Below are 14,267 nucleotides of genomic sequence, written 5' to 3' on the forward strand. Positions count from 1 at the left end.
CCGAGCAGAGATTGCTGTGATGCAGGAGATGTCCCCACTGGGATGTCTCTATCAGAAACTGAAACCCCCTGTCCCCTTGTGCAATGACAACACACATTGCGGCGATATGGAAAGATTCTCACAAACATATTGGCTGGATAAAAAACAAAAAAAAAACACAAAAAAACCCCAAACACACATCACCCCAGTGCAGGCACTATGGGGAAATAGTATTCTGCCCGAACTGAATAAACTGCCGATATGGCAAAGGTGGACATCAACGGGAATAACAAAAATTGAGGATGTCATTGTAAATGGCAGAATAGTACCCTTTGAGGATTTAACTACACAATTTGGCCTTCCCGACACTGAACAATACCGCTACCTCTGGCTAAAGCATGCTTTGCAAACTCACCTCCCATTGCTGTCTGACATGCCAGAGTGCACACCAATAGAAAGGAATATAGTACTTGATCATATTGCTACTAAAGTTACTTCGGTCATGAACAATGCTATATCCTCCTTTGCTACACCTGAACTCTGCAACCTGAAACTCAAACGGGACAGGGATGTTGGCCTGCTACTGCCTGAAGACTGGGTCACAGTGTTGATGTATCCACGAGAGACTGCGATTTCTGTTAGACTCCGATTGATACAACTAAAAATCTTACACAGAGCGTACTATCCATGAGTAGCTAAATCGCTGGAACCGAGCCACTGACCCTAATTGCTTACGCCGTTTACAGGAAGAGGGTACCTTTTTCATATACTGTGGGAATGTCCCCGTATTCAGGAATACTGGCAACACTGCTGTGATAAACTGTCCGTGGTCCTGGCCGGCAGTATCCCTAGAGATCCTAAGATGATGCTACTGGGTATTGAGGAAGAAAGTGATATGACACGCTGTGAAATACTGTTTTTCCACAACCACAAGGCTGATTAAACGTAATATAGCCCCACACTTCACACAATGGGTAACAAATGTGAACATTTGTTTGTTGATGGAACAGCGTATCTAAACATCCAGAGGGTGCCCCGGGTAAGCAAGGAAAATCTGTCAGAAGTGGGAAGATGCACAATAATTAAACAAACTCTGTACATGTATTGATGGTGGGAAGAATATATGCTGTGGGTAAGGCACACTGTACTGTAATACTTGCAAGTGCTGGATCTGCATTTGTTTAGTTTCCAGATGTTCATTATGCAATGTTACTTTAAAAACTAATAAAATGATCAAAAAAGTATTTAAAAACAAAAATAAATAAAAACAAGTTCATGAGACATAGGGAAAGGTTGTAGTGAAGATGAAATTAGTGCTTCGCAAGACACCCTGTCACATTAAAGAAACAAAATACATTTTTTAAAAAAAGGTAAACTTCAAAAGAGTCAAACATTGAAAAGTCTAACGTTTTAGAATAATCCTAAAAACTAAAATTAAGTCTGCCTTTAGAATGTCATCTTTAAGTATCCTCATTGTATGCCAACTCTCATGGAAGTCAATCTTTGAACATGGAACAAGGAGTGTGCCCAAGCAGCCAAGCAACCCTGCTCCACATGAGCCCCCCCAATGAAGTGCTTTTAAAGCTCTTATATAGAAGTCATGCAGCAAACATGCAAAGACCATGCCCAAGAGAACCACTATCGTCACTGTCCCCAACAGCACCCATGGCCCCGGCTTACCTGCAAGTCGAAGAACTTGCTGTACCGCCTGTAAATGACTTCGACGTTGCCATTGGACCACGTAACTCTGATGATGTACACCTGTAGATTGGAGATAGAAGGGGCAGGGGAGAAACAAAATCATGGGTTTAGTCAGGTGACCGGAGCAATAAGTCATGGCAGTTGACTCATCAGCATAGCCCCCACTCGCCCCATCATCCTGTCCCCCGTTCAATGGCCCTGATGTTCAGCCCATGGTAAAGTTCCTGTCATAGGTTCTCGCGCTACTCACCAAGATCCCAGGATCATTGGGTGCGATTGCCTTAACCCATACATTGCGATTCTATGTGAATCCCTCCTCCTCCTAAAAGTACCAGACCTTATACAAATAGGTTTCACTTAGCATAGGGAAAAGTGCATAATCTCTTCTCCATTTCAAACACAGCCGTTTTCTATAAGAGCTGTATCCACCCGACTTACCTTCACCCTTCCCCCACACCACAACCAGCGGTGGCCACGAAGAGACCTGAATGCTAAACACAAAAGCATTAAAACCCCCTTGCTCCGGGAGCATTTGCCGTTCTTCCGCAGAGTGCCAATTTATTCTCACAACCTGCATGCCCATTCTCCGAGGCACCATGCCAGTCTGCCAGGCCCTGTTGCATGTGCCTAGCTTAAACAAAAGCTGCAGTTACCCGTGGATAAACTGCACAACCTCCTATACTTGATTCATGTAAATTTGTGCGTAAAAACGCTGCATAGTCCCCTCCAAGACAACAACCCTATTTAAAGAGTGTGTGTTTTAGACACAAGAAAGCATGCCAGAACTCATTTGTTGCAGGTTTATTTAATCATTTTTTAATTGTAAAAAACTTTACAAAAGAAAGGAAACCAGGCTGCTGTGGTCACACCTTATGTTGGCAACACTTCGCTTGAACGCGGGACGCGGCAATGATATTTGCAGTTGGGATTGATCCCCGTTATTACACTTCCAGTAATGATCAAGAGAAGTAAAGTTGGATAAGCCCTGATTTGAGAAAATCACCTTGCCGAAACACGTGTAATCCATAGGGGAGATCAATTAAACTTTCTTATCACACAACAGCAATTGGACTTAGTCTCCAGCATAATTTTTTTTCTGGCGCAGTAATAAGGTGTGACCACAGCAGCCTGGTTTCCTAATTATACAAATGGAGTTGAGGAACTCGAAGTCTCCGTTCTAAGGCACACCAATGCGACAGTGCAAATGTTTGCATTATCAGGTCGCGGGGGTTCTAAGTGATATCAAACCAAAAGTTCCTTCAAAATCAATAAAGAAAGCTCACATCTCCCATATCATTACCTTCCATACTCTCATCCCCATGCATACAAAAAACCACTCATACTTGTGCAAAAAACGCAATCCTGGTAGTTTTGTTCTGTGACTCAGAACATCCCATCCATATGGGTTTAATATTTTAGTAGTTCCAAAAAATGCCTATTTACCAATATTTTTTCCATCAAAAGATGCAAGAACACTTGGTAGGTATTCCAAAATAGTTATTCATGGACCCATGTTAATCCCCATATTTTGCCTATAAAAAACCCAAGTAAAAGCCGACTCTGGGAGGAGTAGGCTCTGTGGTGTTGTCATGTGCCTAGCTTGACAACACAAAATTACCAAGCCATGACATCGATCTAATCCGCTCTGCCTAAATTCCATCCCGCGATTTCTATCCATTTTCATAAATGAAATCCTATTCCTGACAACCTGATCCCTTGCCACACCCTCCCAGCAACCATCCTATCTTTGCCATATATCCCCACCCTCCCAAAACGCATTCTAAAGCCAGGAACCCTACCGTATCCACTATGCCCTAGTCCCATCCCATCAATTAAATCATATCCCAACAGCCTGAGCCCATTATACTCTCCCAGCCACACCCCCATTTTTACCATGTATTTCCAGCCTTAATTCCTCACGCACAGCTCGACCTCATGATTCCAGCCTGCGCCACATCATCCCACACTCATAACAGCCTCAATCCCACCCCACAGTTCCCGCCCAGGCTTGATGAAGTTTGATTCAGCACGCAATGATCCTATGCATCTGGCCGGGATCAGTATATGTGGATATTGCGTCCCACATGCACTCCGTATGGAGCCAGGTGATGTCATTCTCCTAGGTGGGCTTTCCAAGGTCCCCTCCCAAAATCCCTGCAGAAAATGCATTGCATCATGCTGGCTGCTCTCCTAGCGCCTGGGAAGCACCAGGGGCGAAGCCAAGATTGTCTAACAAGTGAGGCCTGAAGCTAATGTGGTTGGTCCCGCTGCAGTGCCATTAACATCTGTAACGGCCCACACAGCGGTGCTGAGTGGGCCTTGCAGCGCTGTGCGGGCTGTCCCTCCTCCATGCCCACTCCCTCCTCTGCCCCCTCCCCCCTCAAGCCCACCTCCTGACTCACCCCATCACCCCCACAGTTGTGGGCAGTGCACGAGAGTAAAAAAAGTTTAAACAAAAAACACATTTCCGCCACTGCATCTGGTAATTATTCAGTTCCGAGAAACTCATAGTACAGTGTGCAGGAACATAGTGCCCATATGTTGCAGACACATGCTTCCACATTTTTTTTAAAGCTTTTGGAACACTACAGTTTGCAAAATTATTAGCTGCAAGGATCCAGCGAGTAAGGTAGAAAGATTGTGAATGCACCGACTATGTGTGCAAAAGCCGCTCATTATCATAGCCAGTGCCTACTAGAAGGGGTCATACTCATGATTTATTTGTAGAGCTGATGTACTATTTTGGGGAAATCAACCCACCCAGTGCATTAGAGCAAAAAAATAAAAAAATAAAAAAGCACTATTGAAAAAAGGTCCTTCAGAAACTGGAACACATGAAGCCAGGCTGCCTTTTGGTGGCAGTGAAGCATTCAGAGATGCAATGCTACAGAAGAACCCAAGATACCAAGAAACCACCATGGCACACCATCAGACATAGCAAAGTGGGGCAAAGGAGGAGTTCGAGCGGGTACATGGCAGGGTAGCCCTGTAAATACCAGGAACAAAGGAAGTGCTGTAGAGTCATTCACTGCAAGTGGCGATCTCAAGTGTGCATTATGAATGTGTGCATTGGGCCTTTGTTCAATTATAAATGACTCTCATGTAGGGTTCCAAATTGCTAGGAGCTATTTAGCTCCTGCTTCTGCCCTACGAGAGCCTGGATAGCTTAAAACCATCAGGAGCTACCTATGCTCCACCCCCCCGCCCCTAGACCAATTGGCGCCTTACAAGCAAACATATGCAATATTCACTCTGTATGTTTGGTAATATGAATACATGTGTTTAGAGGACACCGCCAAGGGGCATTTAAAGGAGAATGGACCATCATGGACAGAAACGTAGGGTTTTCTCCTCATGTGCAAGTTAGATTTCCAGTGCGCTGTAGACTAGCTCATAGTTCTGCTCCCTACCGGGTGATGCCCAATATCCAGGAGCTGCTTCTAGCTCCCGCTCACCAAATCCCAATTTCATCACATGGATATATATGTGCTTCCAAATATTTGAATGGAACCTCTTCCTGAGGACCCACATGAAGACCTCCCTCCCTCCCTCCCCTCCCCCACACCACACACCAACAACCTAAACATAATCCATGTCTATTTCCCAATGGCCTTGCTTCCCACAGGAAGGGGTGGGCAGCCGCTTCAGCAGAGTCGCCAGGCAGAACTGCACTGGATGAAAGGCCCAGATGTGACTCAATGCCCACCTAGGAGGGTCAGGTCAGATGCAGTGACCAATCCTCCCACACAGCGACTGAATGCCAAGAGGGAGGGCGAAAACAAGCCAGCTTCTAGGAAGGAAGGATGCCTACACCCGCAGACAGGTTGGCGCAGTGAAAAATGCTGCACAATTTGGGTCTGTGCGGGAGGATGTACTTGCAGTCTGCACAGTAAACGCCCACGCAATGAACCCTACTTGCAGCGCAAGGTTATATTTTGTCAAGTAGCACAATGTCTCATTATACGGGAAACACGAAAAAGAAAAGAAAAGCACAAACATCCATCACAGGCAACTGAGATCCAACATTTACGCAGGACCCACATGTCAACAATTGCAGCAAAGCAGTCTGATCCAAGCTAGTGGGGACAGATTTCAAGACTCATGCAGACGTACTAGGAGGGCAGTATACCTATGCAGAGAGATGAATAGGTCACAGGACAGAAGCAAGCGCTTGTACGTCATTGGTCTGGTATAATAGGTTTTTGCAAGTCAAAGACAGATGCCCCAAGTGCAATATAAAACCATTTTTAAATGGTGCCTGCAACCACAACTGGGGTTGCCAAGAGGTGGTTCTAATACTGCCAAACATTCACAATCAACAAGGCAGCTTTTGCATTAGCCCATTGTAGGCTCAACGACAACAGCAATAAAACCAAAACAAAGTTAGTGGGTCTTTCTGTTGAATATTCAAAAGCGTTTGGTTATTGTGTGCCTGAAAATGTGGCAATAGAAATAAAAGCAAAAGCAGCTGCTCAGCAAGCACACGGGAGCTGCTGAACCCTGGTATAGTGTGAAGTTCAGTTAAACTTTAGTGAAGTGGCCATTCAATGGAATCAAGTGTGGGGGTGGACCCCTATTTACCTCAAGCCAAGTGGGCCCACCTCCTGAAGAAGTGCATGTTTTGTACGTAAAGCAAGTTTATTGTACAATCGTCCCGGGAGCAAGTATCATTGAACCACATAAGATGATGAATTATGTACATTTTTGCAACAAATAAAACACCATTTTATTACAATCCACCCCCACATGCGATTGAACAAAACCTCTACAAAGAAATCCCATCTTTCTCCAATTCCTACACTCCAATTGGTATCAGTTATCTTGACTACCATCTTCAGCTCATGTGCAACACACTTCCTTCTAGGATTGGTCTGTCATAGGTCATGACATCAACCAGTTGAATTAGGAAACGTTTATTACTAATAACTGTCCTGAGCCCTTCTAACCTGAACTCGTGGTTCGCATAAATCCTTCAAGCAATACTACGAAGAAGGATGAGTAAACAGATTCTCTGAACTAGCGATAACTATCTCATCCCGCGGTTCCCAGTCTCCAAAGGAGCATTCTAATCTAAATAACTGCATTTCATCGCATAAAGCACATCCTGAGAATAAAATTGAAACTCTAGGGTTTCAATTACTTCAGCCTCGGGAATTGAGTCACCCCATGTTTTACTGCTGGTCCAAAACAAAAAGCAAAGCATCCTCTGTCAAGCGCCCATGCATTCAAGAGATTACATCTGCTTTCTGCAATACTTATCAGAACATAAAAACCATGGCCAGCTCCTTCAGCTGAGCTCACCGTTGCTAAGGTCGCAGTTACTTATTCACCCATCCTCTGGCCTTTGAAACTCTGCAGAACCAGTTTCTCAAAGTCAAACCCTGACTGCCGTGTTTTAATCTGTTTATAAAAGAGCCCACTACATGTAGATTTACAAATCCATTTGTGTGTTTTCTCAGTGTGCAGATCCAATCAATATTATTTCCCCTTTTATCATGGAGTTTCAGGACAAGCCTCCTCTTCGCACCTGCATTAAAACCCTCTCCATCTCCCAGTGTCTACGTACTTCAAGGCACCCAGTGTATGATTGGGTTCTTGGTGCTTTTGGCTGTATTTAACATTTTATCTTTCTACAGATGTGAAAATCGGCTATGAATCAATTCTAAAGAAAAAGTAACACTAAAAATTGCATCCAATCCATAATTAACTACACTGGATACATATGAAATTAAATGTAAACATTGGGCCCAGTTTGCCACACCCACAGTCATCAGTATGGTGCATGCAACATGAACCCCTCGTGCTCCTGGGGACCTTTCTTAAACACCTAAACACAAGTTAACATTTCAACATGACATGAAGCATACGTAATTCACATCACAATTGCCCTCAAACGCAAAGTCATGTTTACTCATCAGACTGCAATTGGCCAAACTACCAAATTGATACCGCTGATGTGCAGTGGGCGTGAGCAGTGCTCCTCTAATTTTTAAAAAGTTTTACTGTTCCTATACTTTGATTTTAAAAAGACTGTTCCGGAATCATTTTGTTTTAAAATAAAAGTATAGGAAGCAATTGAAACTTCAGTACAATGCACTGAACGTTCTCTTAAACAGCGGGTGCATTTGTTTAGGGGTTTGTATGGCGCGTTGGAGAAGGCATGGTGATGGGTTTTGTGCGGAGTGGACGCAGACCAGTAGGGAACATATTTCTACTACTTATTTTCGTACACTTTGACCATTGCGGATGTGACTTGCGCTCCTAAATCAAGTAGAGTACCTTGCACTTTTGAATGAATGCCCTCCCGTATCAAGGCCAACTATCAAATGTAGTGCATTTGCGGTCCCAAAAAAAATTTTTTTAAAAAAATTAAAAAAAACACAGTTGCCCTGCATAAGCTCCTCCTCCTCATCATCATCATCATCATCATCGTCGTAGTCATCGTCCTCTTCCTCCGCCACCTCATAAGTACGTCAGTGACTGGCCTGCATGTGTGGATGCTTCTTGGTGCGAGGAGGAGAGGAATCAGACAATTCCCTTTCGTGACCAAGCTTTCCAAATGGTAGCTCAATTAGCAGTGGGATGAGGGACCTCTGGAACGGTGGTGGGAGCAAAAGAGGAACACAATGGCATCAAGAGGTGAAGGTGGAATACAGGGCGTGCAGAGGAATGGCTGGAGAGGCTAAGGACAGGCACTGAAGGAAAAGTCCAAGAAGGAGAAACAGGATCAATGGAATACAGGAGAGTAAGAATAAGGGCACAGGGGAGACAGAAGCAGTGGCCAGTAAAACATACAGGAGGTGTGGGGGGTACCTAAGCATTGCGATGTACAGGACGCCACCTCCTTCATCCAAAATGAGTGGCTAATGCTTGCACTGTACCCTGGAAGTTGAATTCTGATATCTTGCTTTGCATCTACATCACAGGCTCCAAACTACTAGATGAGGCTGGAGCGACCACAGTAGCAGGTGCTACCACCTGCTATGTTATACAGGGCCAAAGGAGGTAAAGGGGTGGGGGGGGGAGCCCATCTCCAAATTGTGATGCTCACCCAGTCACCCCGACCCTTCTACATCATTGCATCACCTATCGCCTGTACATGCAAACCAATGTTGGAACCCCCTGCCATCCCAAAACCCCACTACACATCATCTGTTAGAATTAAAGTGCCTGGATATCGAGCACTGGAAAACAGCAAACTTGCATTGAACACCCTTAGCCAAGCGGTTATCCAGGTTGTTAAGAAACTCAAAGCTGGAACAGCAGTATCTCCAAAGGAGTCAGCAACTAAGAGGTCCCTCTACCGCCAAAACAACAAATATACAACAGTGGTTTCCATCCAAGGAGAACCTCCATGTACTTTCCTCTGACAAACCACAAAATTGTAGGGAAATTGCTCACAGGGGAATAACGAGCACCGGAACAACAGACTAGCTGCCAGAGAAGAGGAGACCAGTGACAGCAAATTGTAGAACAAAGCGAGTTCCTTCCGCAAAGCACTCAAAACACAACTCTTCATCTAACTAATCCACTGTTTTCTTATGCGTTACTAAAATTTGTGATGAGAAATGTAGGAGTAATGTACCTGTAACTAAGAGACCTCTCAGTCACATGTAACCCGGCCTACTGAAAATGCTTTTAAAAATGTGTGTTCTTGTAACAAGCGCCACGATGCCTCTGGGCTGTAGGTGCGCTATACAAATGCAAATAAATAAAAAGATGGCAGTCAAACCTCTCAAGGGATCGGCCAGGGAGCTGCACCCTAGAATGTGGAGCAATTCAGCACAGATGTGACAGGCATTTCATAAATCGGACAGCCTACCTTCATCAGCTACAGGGCCACAGAAGTGTGCTTCAGAGTTTGTGGATAGGTGAGCTGGAACCAGTAGAAAAGCAGCCTCCAGTCAATGGTCTCGTCTGTGTGCAGGAACGAAGGAAGCAGCTGTAGCAAGAAGCGAGGAGTTGGGGTAAGTGAGAAGAAAAGGGCAAGCAAGAGGGGGGCGAAGGTGCAGAAGTGGAAAGAGGCAGGAGGAGAGTGGAAATACCTGGAGAGCGGAGTAGGAGCTGAGGAAGCAGGCAGTGTAGTGATTTATAAAATAAGGAGGAGGAAGAGCGGGACAAGAGAACACAAGAGGATCAAGAAGAGAAGGAGGAAAGAGTAAATAAAAAGGTGAAAGATCATAATCAACCAAGAAGAACCAGAATGTAAGAAAAGTGGGAGAAACTAGGAGAAGCAGGCATAGAGTAAGAAAGGTCAGGAAGGCAGAGTTACCAGAGGGAAGTGAAGCAGGCGTCCTTATGGGCATTGGGCAGGAAAATAGAGAAGATCAAAAGTAAACAAGACAGGATGAGGAGGGATATTCAGGTATCCAGTGGCAGAGGCACCTGATAGCCCTCTACTGGCAGAGACTGTGAAAAACGTCAATCACCAATATTCTGGGGCTCACAATAGAAGCTACTTGGCCCAGTGAAATCAGGCAAAGACTGCACCAGCAGCTGCATCACCTCAAGCAAGTCCCGTGATCCTCGACAGATTGAAGGGACCACCCAAGACCTCAGCGACCTGGCAAAAGAGAAAAACTCAACCAAATAGAGAAAAAGGTGCATGGGACACTAAAATCCCACTGACAGACTTTCCTCTGACCAGCAGGAGGCAGAATGAAATGGAAGGGAGATGAATTGACAAAGTATGGTCCTTAAGCCAACTGGAATTTTGCATCTTATTTTTTTAGAGAAATCAGAACACTTTGTTCATTAACCCAGTCCCACCAGAGTCTGGATCCTTTTTGTATTGTAAATAAGTTGAAAACAAATCTGTTTATACCCCAGTTTTAAGCCCAGAGTTTGTCCGTCGATCCATCCCCCCACCCCCAGCCATAACAGTCTGAATTCCATGTCTGCAGGAGGCTTAACAGTAGACTTAAACAGGCTGAGCTGTGGAAGACCTTCAGACATAACGGGGTTCTGCGGGGCTGCAACAGATGGATATAATGGCCCCAGCCTCACCTCCTGCATCAGAACCAGTGCCGCAGCAGCTTGTGAGGGAAGGAAACGTACAGCCAGGGTTCCAGATATGTGGAGTGTTCAAACTTAGGACTCTACAATCAGGCTAGAATTTCCATCAGCACCCTGTGCGGCACCGTCAACTAATGAGCATGCTCGGAACACGGGCTGCATTCACCGAGGAAAGCCTGCATTCAAAGCATTTTCATTGATGTTGGGCGGTTCCCTTTACTGCCCCCCCCCCTCACATTAGCACCACTGTAGCACCCTACATGGTTGTTAATGGTGTGGTTGAATGAAAAAAAGAAACGTACGTTTATCCCGTGGCTGGACGCTGTGCAGTGCTTTCATCCAGGCAGATATCAACATTGAAAACAGACTTCCTGGATGACATCACTGTGCCACGGGATAAAGATGTAATTTTTTTTTAACCATTAGCACCCACATAGATAACTACGCAGGTACGAATGCCGAAATTACACTCTTCGGCGGGCAGACCCCGTCTGTAATGGCACCGCTGCCTCGTGTAATATCACCTCAATAAAGAAAATTAGGGAGTTAGCAGTCTGTGCCCCTTTATTCCAAAAGTTGGTGTCATGAGCGCAACGTTACGCAAAGGGGGTGTCTGCTACAGTGTTGCCTGTCTGCTATAGTGTTGCCCGATGGGAAGACGTCCTATAGAAAACAAGTGCCCCTTTGAATGTATGAGAACCACAAGCTACAAAGAAAGTTGATTTTACAAGAAAAGTGTTGATATATATATACCCCCACCCAAAGGAATGTGAATAACGTTTTCCCTTCCTTAAAAAAAAAAATCTTTTTCCAAGCTTCCTAAAATAGACTGTACAATGCTCTTGGCAACAATTCTTGAGCCCAAATAGCACCCTATTCATCTGTTAGATACTGTATAACCTGAGGGGATGAACGAAGAATTTTGTTTAAACTGTTTAATCTGTAGTCGAATATAGATCACACTGATCAGTCTACATATTGAAAATGTTAGATCAATATTACCTGTAATGTGTTAACATTATACAGGATTACCTATCCTATGGGAAGATTTATACAGATTGATAAATGTATGAAATTGAAATGTGTAAGTGACATTCTCTAGCGTCAAGTTGCCACTATGTGAGGGTTTCCTCCCAGTAAGAATTATGATTAACAGGATTCCAGTCAATACATTAAAGATCAGCATGATTTATCTATGCATATTTCACTTGCAATAGAGTGTTGACTGCTTATGTATTTGACAAATTGCCCAAAAACATTGTCTGTAAAGAATTGGGAACCTCAGGAGGTCCCCTCCGATGTGCATTATGGTTTACTGAAGCAGCATGTTGAGGCGATTTTTATTTGTCATGACATGGATTGAAAGTACCGTATACTGGGAGCATTGTGATCGTTACCTCTACACTGCATGGGCCAGAGTTTAATCCCCTCGGGGAGTAGCTAGTCCATTACCACCTACTATGTGGGATATACTGTTTGTAGTTCATGTGTATGCACTTTATTTCGGATAGACTACTTTTGAAAATTGAGGTTACGGTTTTTTTTGGGCTCTGGCGTCGGAATTTGAATACATCTTTACACCTATTTCACCTTGATATTCGATGCACTCTGCATAAATTTGGTTGTACAATACATAATATTTAGAATGCGCTTCAGTTTAGTTGAAATTTAACAATGGATTACTTTGTTTAAAAATGGCTGCCACATTGGTAAAGGATGGAGAAAACGATTAAAATGATACTCCCATGATGCGTGTAGGCTCACGTGATTGCTCTAGGAAGTACTTTCTTTGTAAGCAGCAGCGGAACCCAGGCGTCATTGAGACAAGAGTAGCGGCAGCAATATTCACTTCGGAGCTTATGATCCAAGGTGAGAGGGTGAGAATATAGGTCATTATGGAACGATCATGATTTGACATCCATAAACTGTGGGAGTTGTACGACGCAAGGCTAGTAGGCTTGGATCAGAACTCTAAAACAGTACATTTTGTTGTTGTAGAATTCACATCTCAGGTAATTTATCTGTGTGCTGGGATTATTGAGGACTCCGGGATAGAGACTCTAGAGCATTTTACATTCAGAGTTTAAATGAACTTCTTTGAAGGCTCAGGTGAGCGTTCACTATTAATACTGTACTTTTGAACACTACTCCGGTGTCACTGCTGTGGTTGACCATTTGCTCACATTTTTCATTCTTTAGTTTGCTTTTATCGAATATCAGGACTGGCTGAAAACAGTAGATTAGGCCAAGTAGGCTCAAACAGTTCTGCCGCTCCACCGCACTGACTTGGGTGGTGAACAGTAGAAGGTTCCAAATACTCTGGGGGCACATTATAGACGACTGCAAGTTGCTTTTTCATTCTTTATAGACATTTGGTTTTTCACATACACTTACAAATCTTGATGCATACTCATGGTATTCCACAGGACTTATAACCTCTTGGCATATGGACCACGTGGATTTATAATGAGGTATGACTATAATCATGGTGATATGTAATAATATGTTCATTAGAAAGGTAAGAGATTGGGTCTGCGTGTTTTTGGCTGCAGTTATTTTCTCCCAAAGAAAGGGAACACCTCCCCAAAATGCATGAGTACCAATAGCTGTTGCTTGAACATTTAAACGAACAATGAATAAAGAAAAATGGGAAGATACAAATGGAACTCTGATAACTGGATTATTTTGTATTGACTTTCATTTTGCCAATTGAAAATATACATTTGTCTGATATCAGCATTAAGGTGTGCAGGGGACGGAAGGGTCCATAGACTGGACACTACGCGTTTCACATTTCCCAAATAACACCTCCTCTACACCATGCGCAGGATCTTCTCAAATTCCAGATGCCTCTCGTTTCCTCCTCCTTCCCTCTTTCCCTCCTTCTGTCCTCTGCTAATCTCAGAGGTGCTTTATTGGTGTCCTTGGCACTGTTGCATCTTCAGGGACTTAACTACCCACACCAATTTTCCCCAGTTGCTGTCTTCCACAGCAGCATTTTGCATCTGCACAACATCCGCACTGGAGACTCACACGTACACCTCTCGGGGCTCTGGTTGTGTAGCTCTCAATCATTCCTAGCACTTTTGTCCATGTCTCTCCTGCGAGCTCGGACCTCCCAGCACTTAGCCCTCTTCCTTTCTGCACCTTCACGTTCTGAAAACTCACAAGGCATAGTAGGTTCGTCCCTCCCCTCTTAATGTTGTGTTGGAATTTTATTTCCTGTATAATTCCCATATATTTCCCATCCCTTCCGCCCTGCCCTGTGCTCAATTTGAAACCGTATATTCTTATTGTATAAGTGCCATACAAGTAAACAAATTCAAACAGCACCCAACCATTCTATCTAGATTTACATTCCCAAACCCCCCCAGTCAAGCACACACCCTTGTACGCATGTAAGGGAGCAATGCCAGGCACGGACTGGCTTACAGGTCAATAGGCTAATGGCTGACACCAAAAGCACAAAATGCTGTTGTGGGCCCGTTTTTTGGGCCAATTTGGCCCAGTCGATGAGTTAATTCACTCAGCGGCTAACAGTTTTGACCAGTGATGCTGAATAAATATTCTTT

The 14,267-nt window shown here is 44.1% G+C and overlaps 1 protein-coding gene across 3 annotated transcripts in view; it reads right to left on the bottom strand.

Annotated features, from left to right (window-relative positions):
- Positions 1-14,267, bottom strand: part of SH3PXD2B (SH3 and PX domains 2B) — a 495,732-nt gene that overhangs the window by 359,128 nt on the left and 122,337 nt on the right. For all 3 annotated transcript variants that reach the window (XM_069651378.1, XM_069651379.1, XM_069651380.1), the window contains exon 2: positions 1,660-1,740. In XM_069651378.1, the coding sequence (XP_069507479.1) occupies positions 1,660-1,740 (81 nt within the window). The remainder of the gene's footprint in view (positions 1-1,659; positions 1,741-14,267) is intronic.

Source organism: Ambystoma mexicanum, chromosome 3p (genome assembly GCF_040938575.1).
Source record: "Ambystoma mexicanum isolate Mex_15411 chromosome 3p, UKY_AmexF1_1, whole genome shotgun sequence".
In the NCBI taxonomy this organism is placed as follows: domain Eukaryota; kingdom Metazoa; phylum Chordata; class Amphibia; order Caudata; family Ambystomatidae; genus Ambystoma; species Ambystoma mexicanum.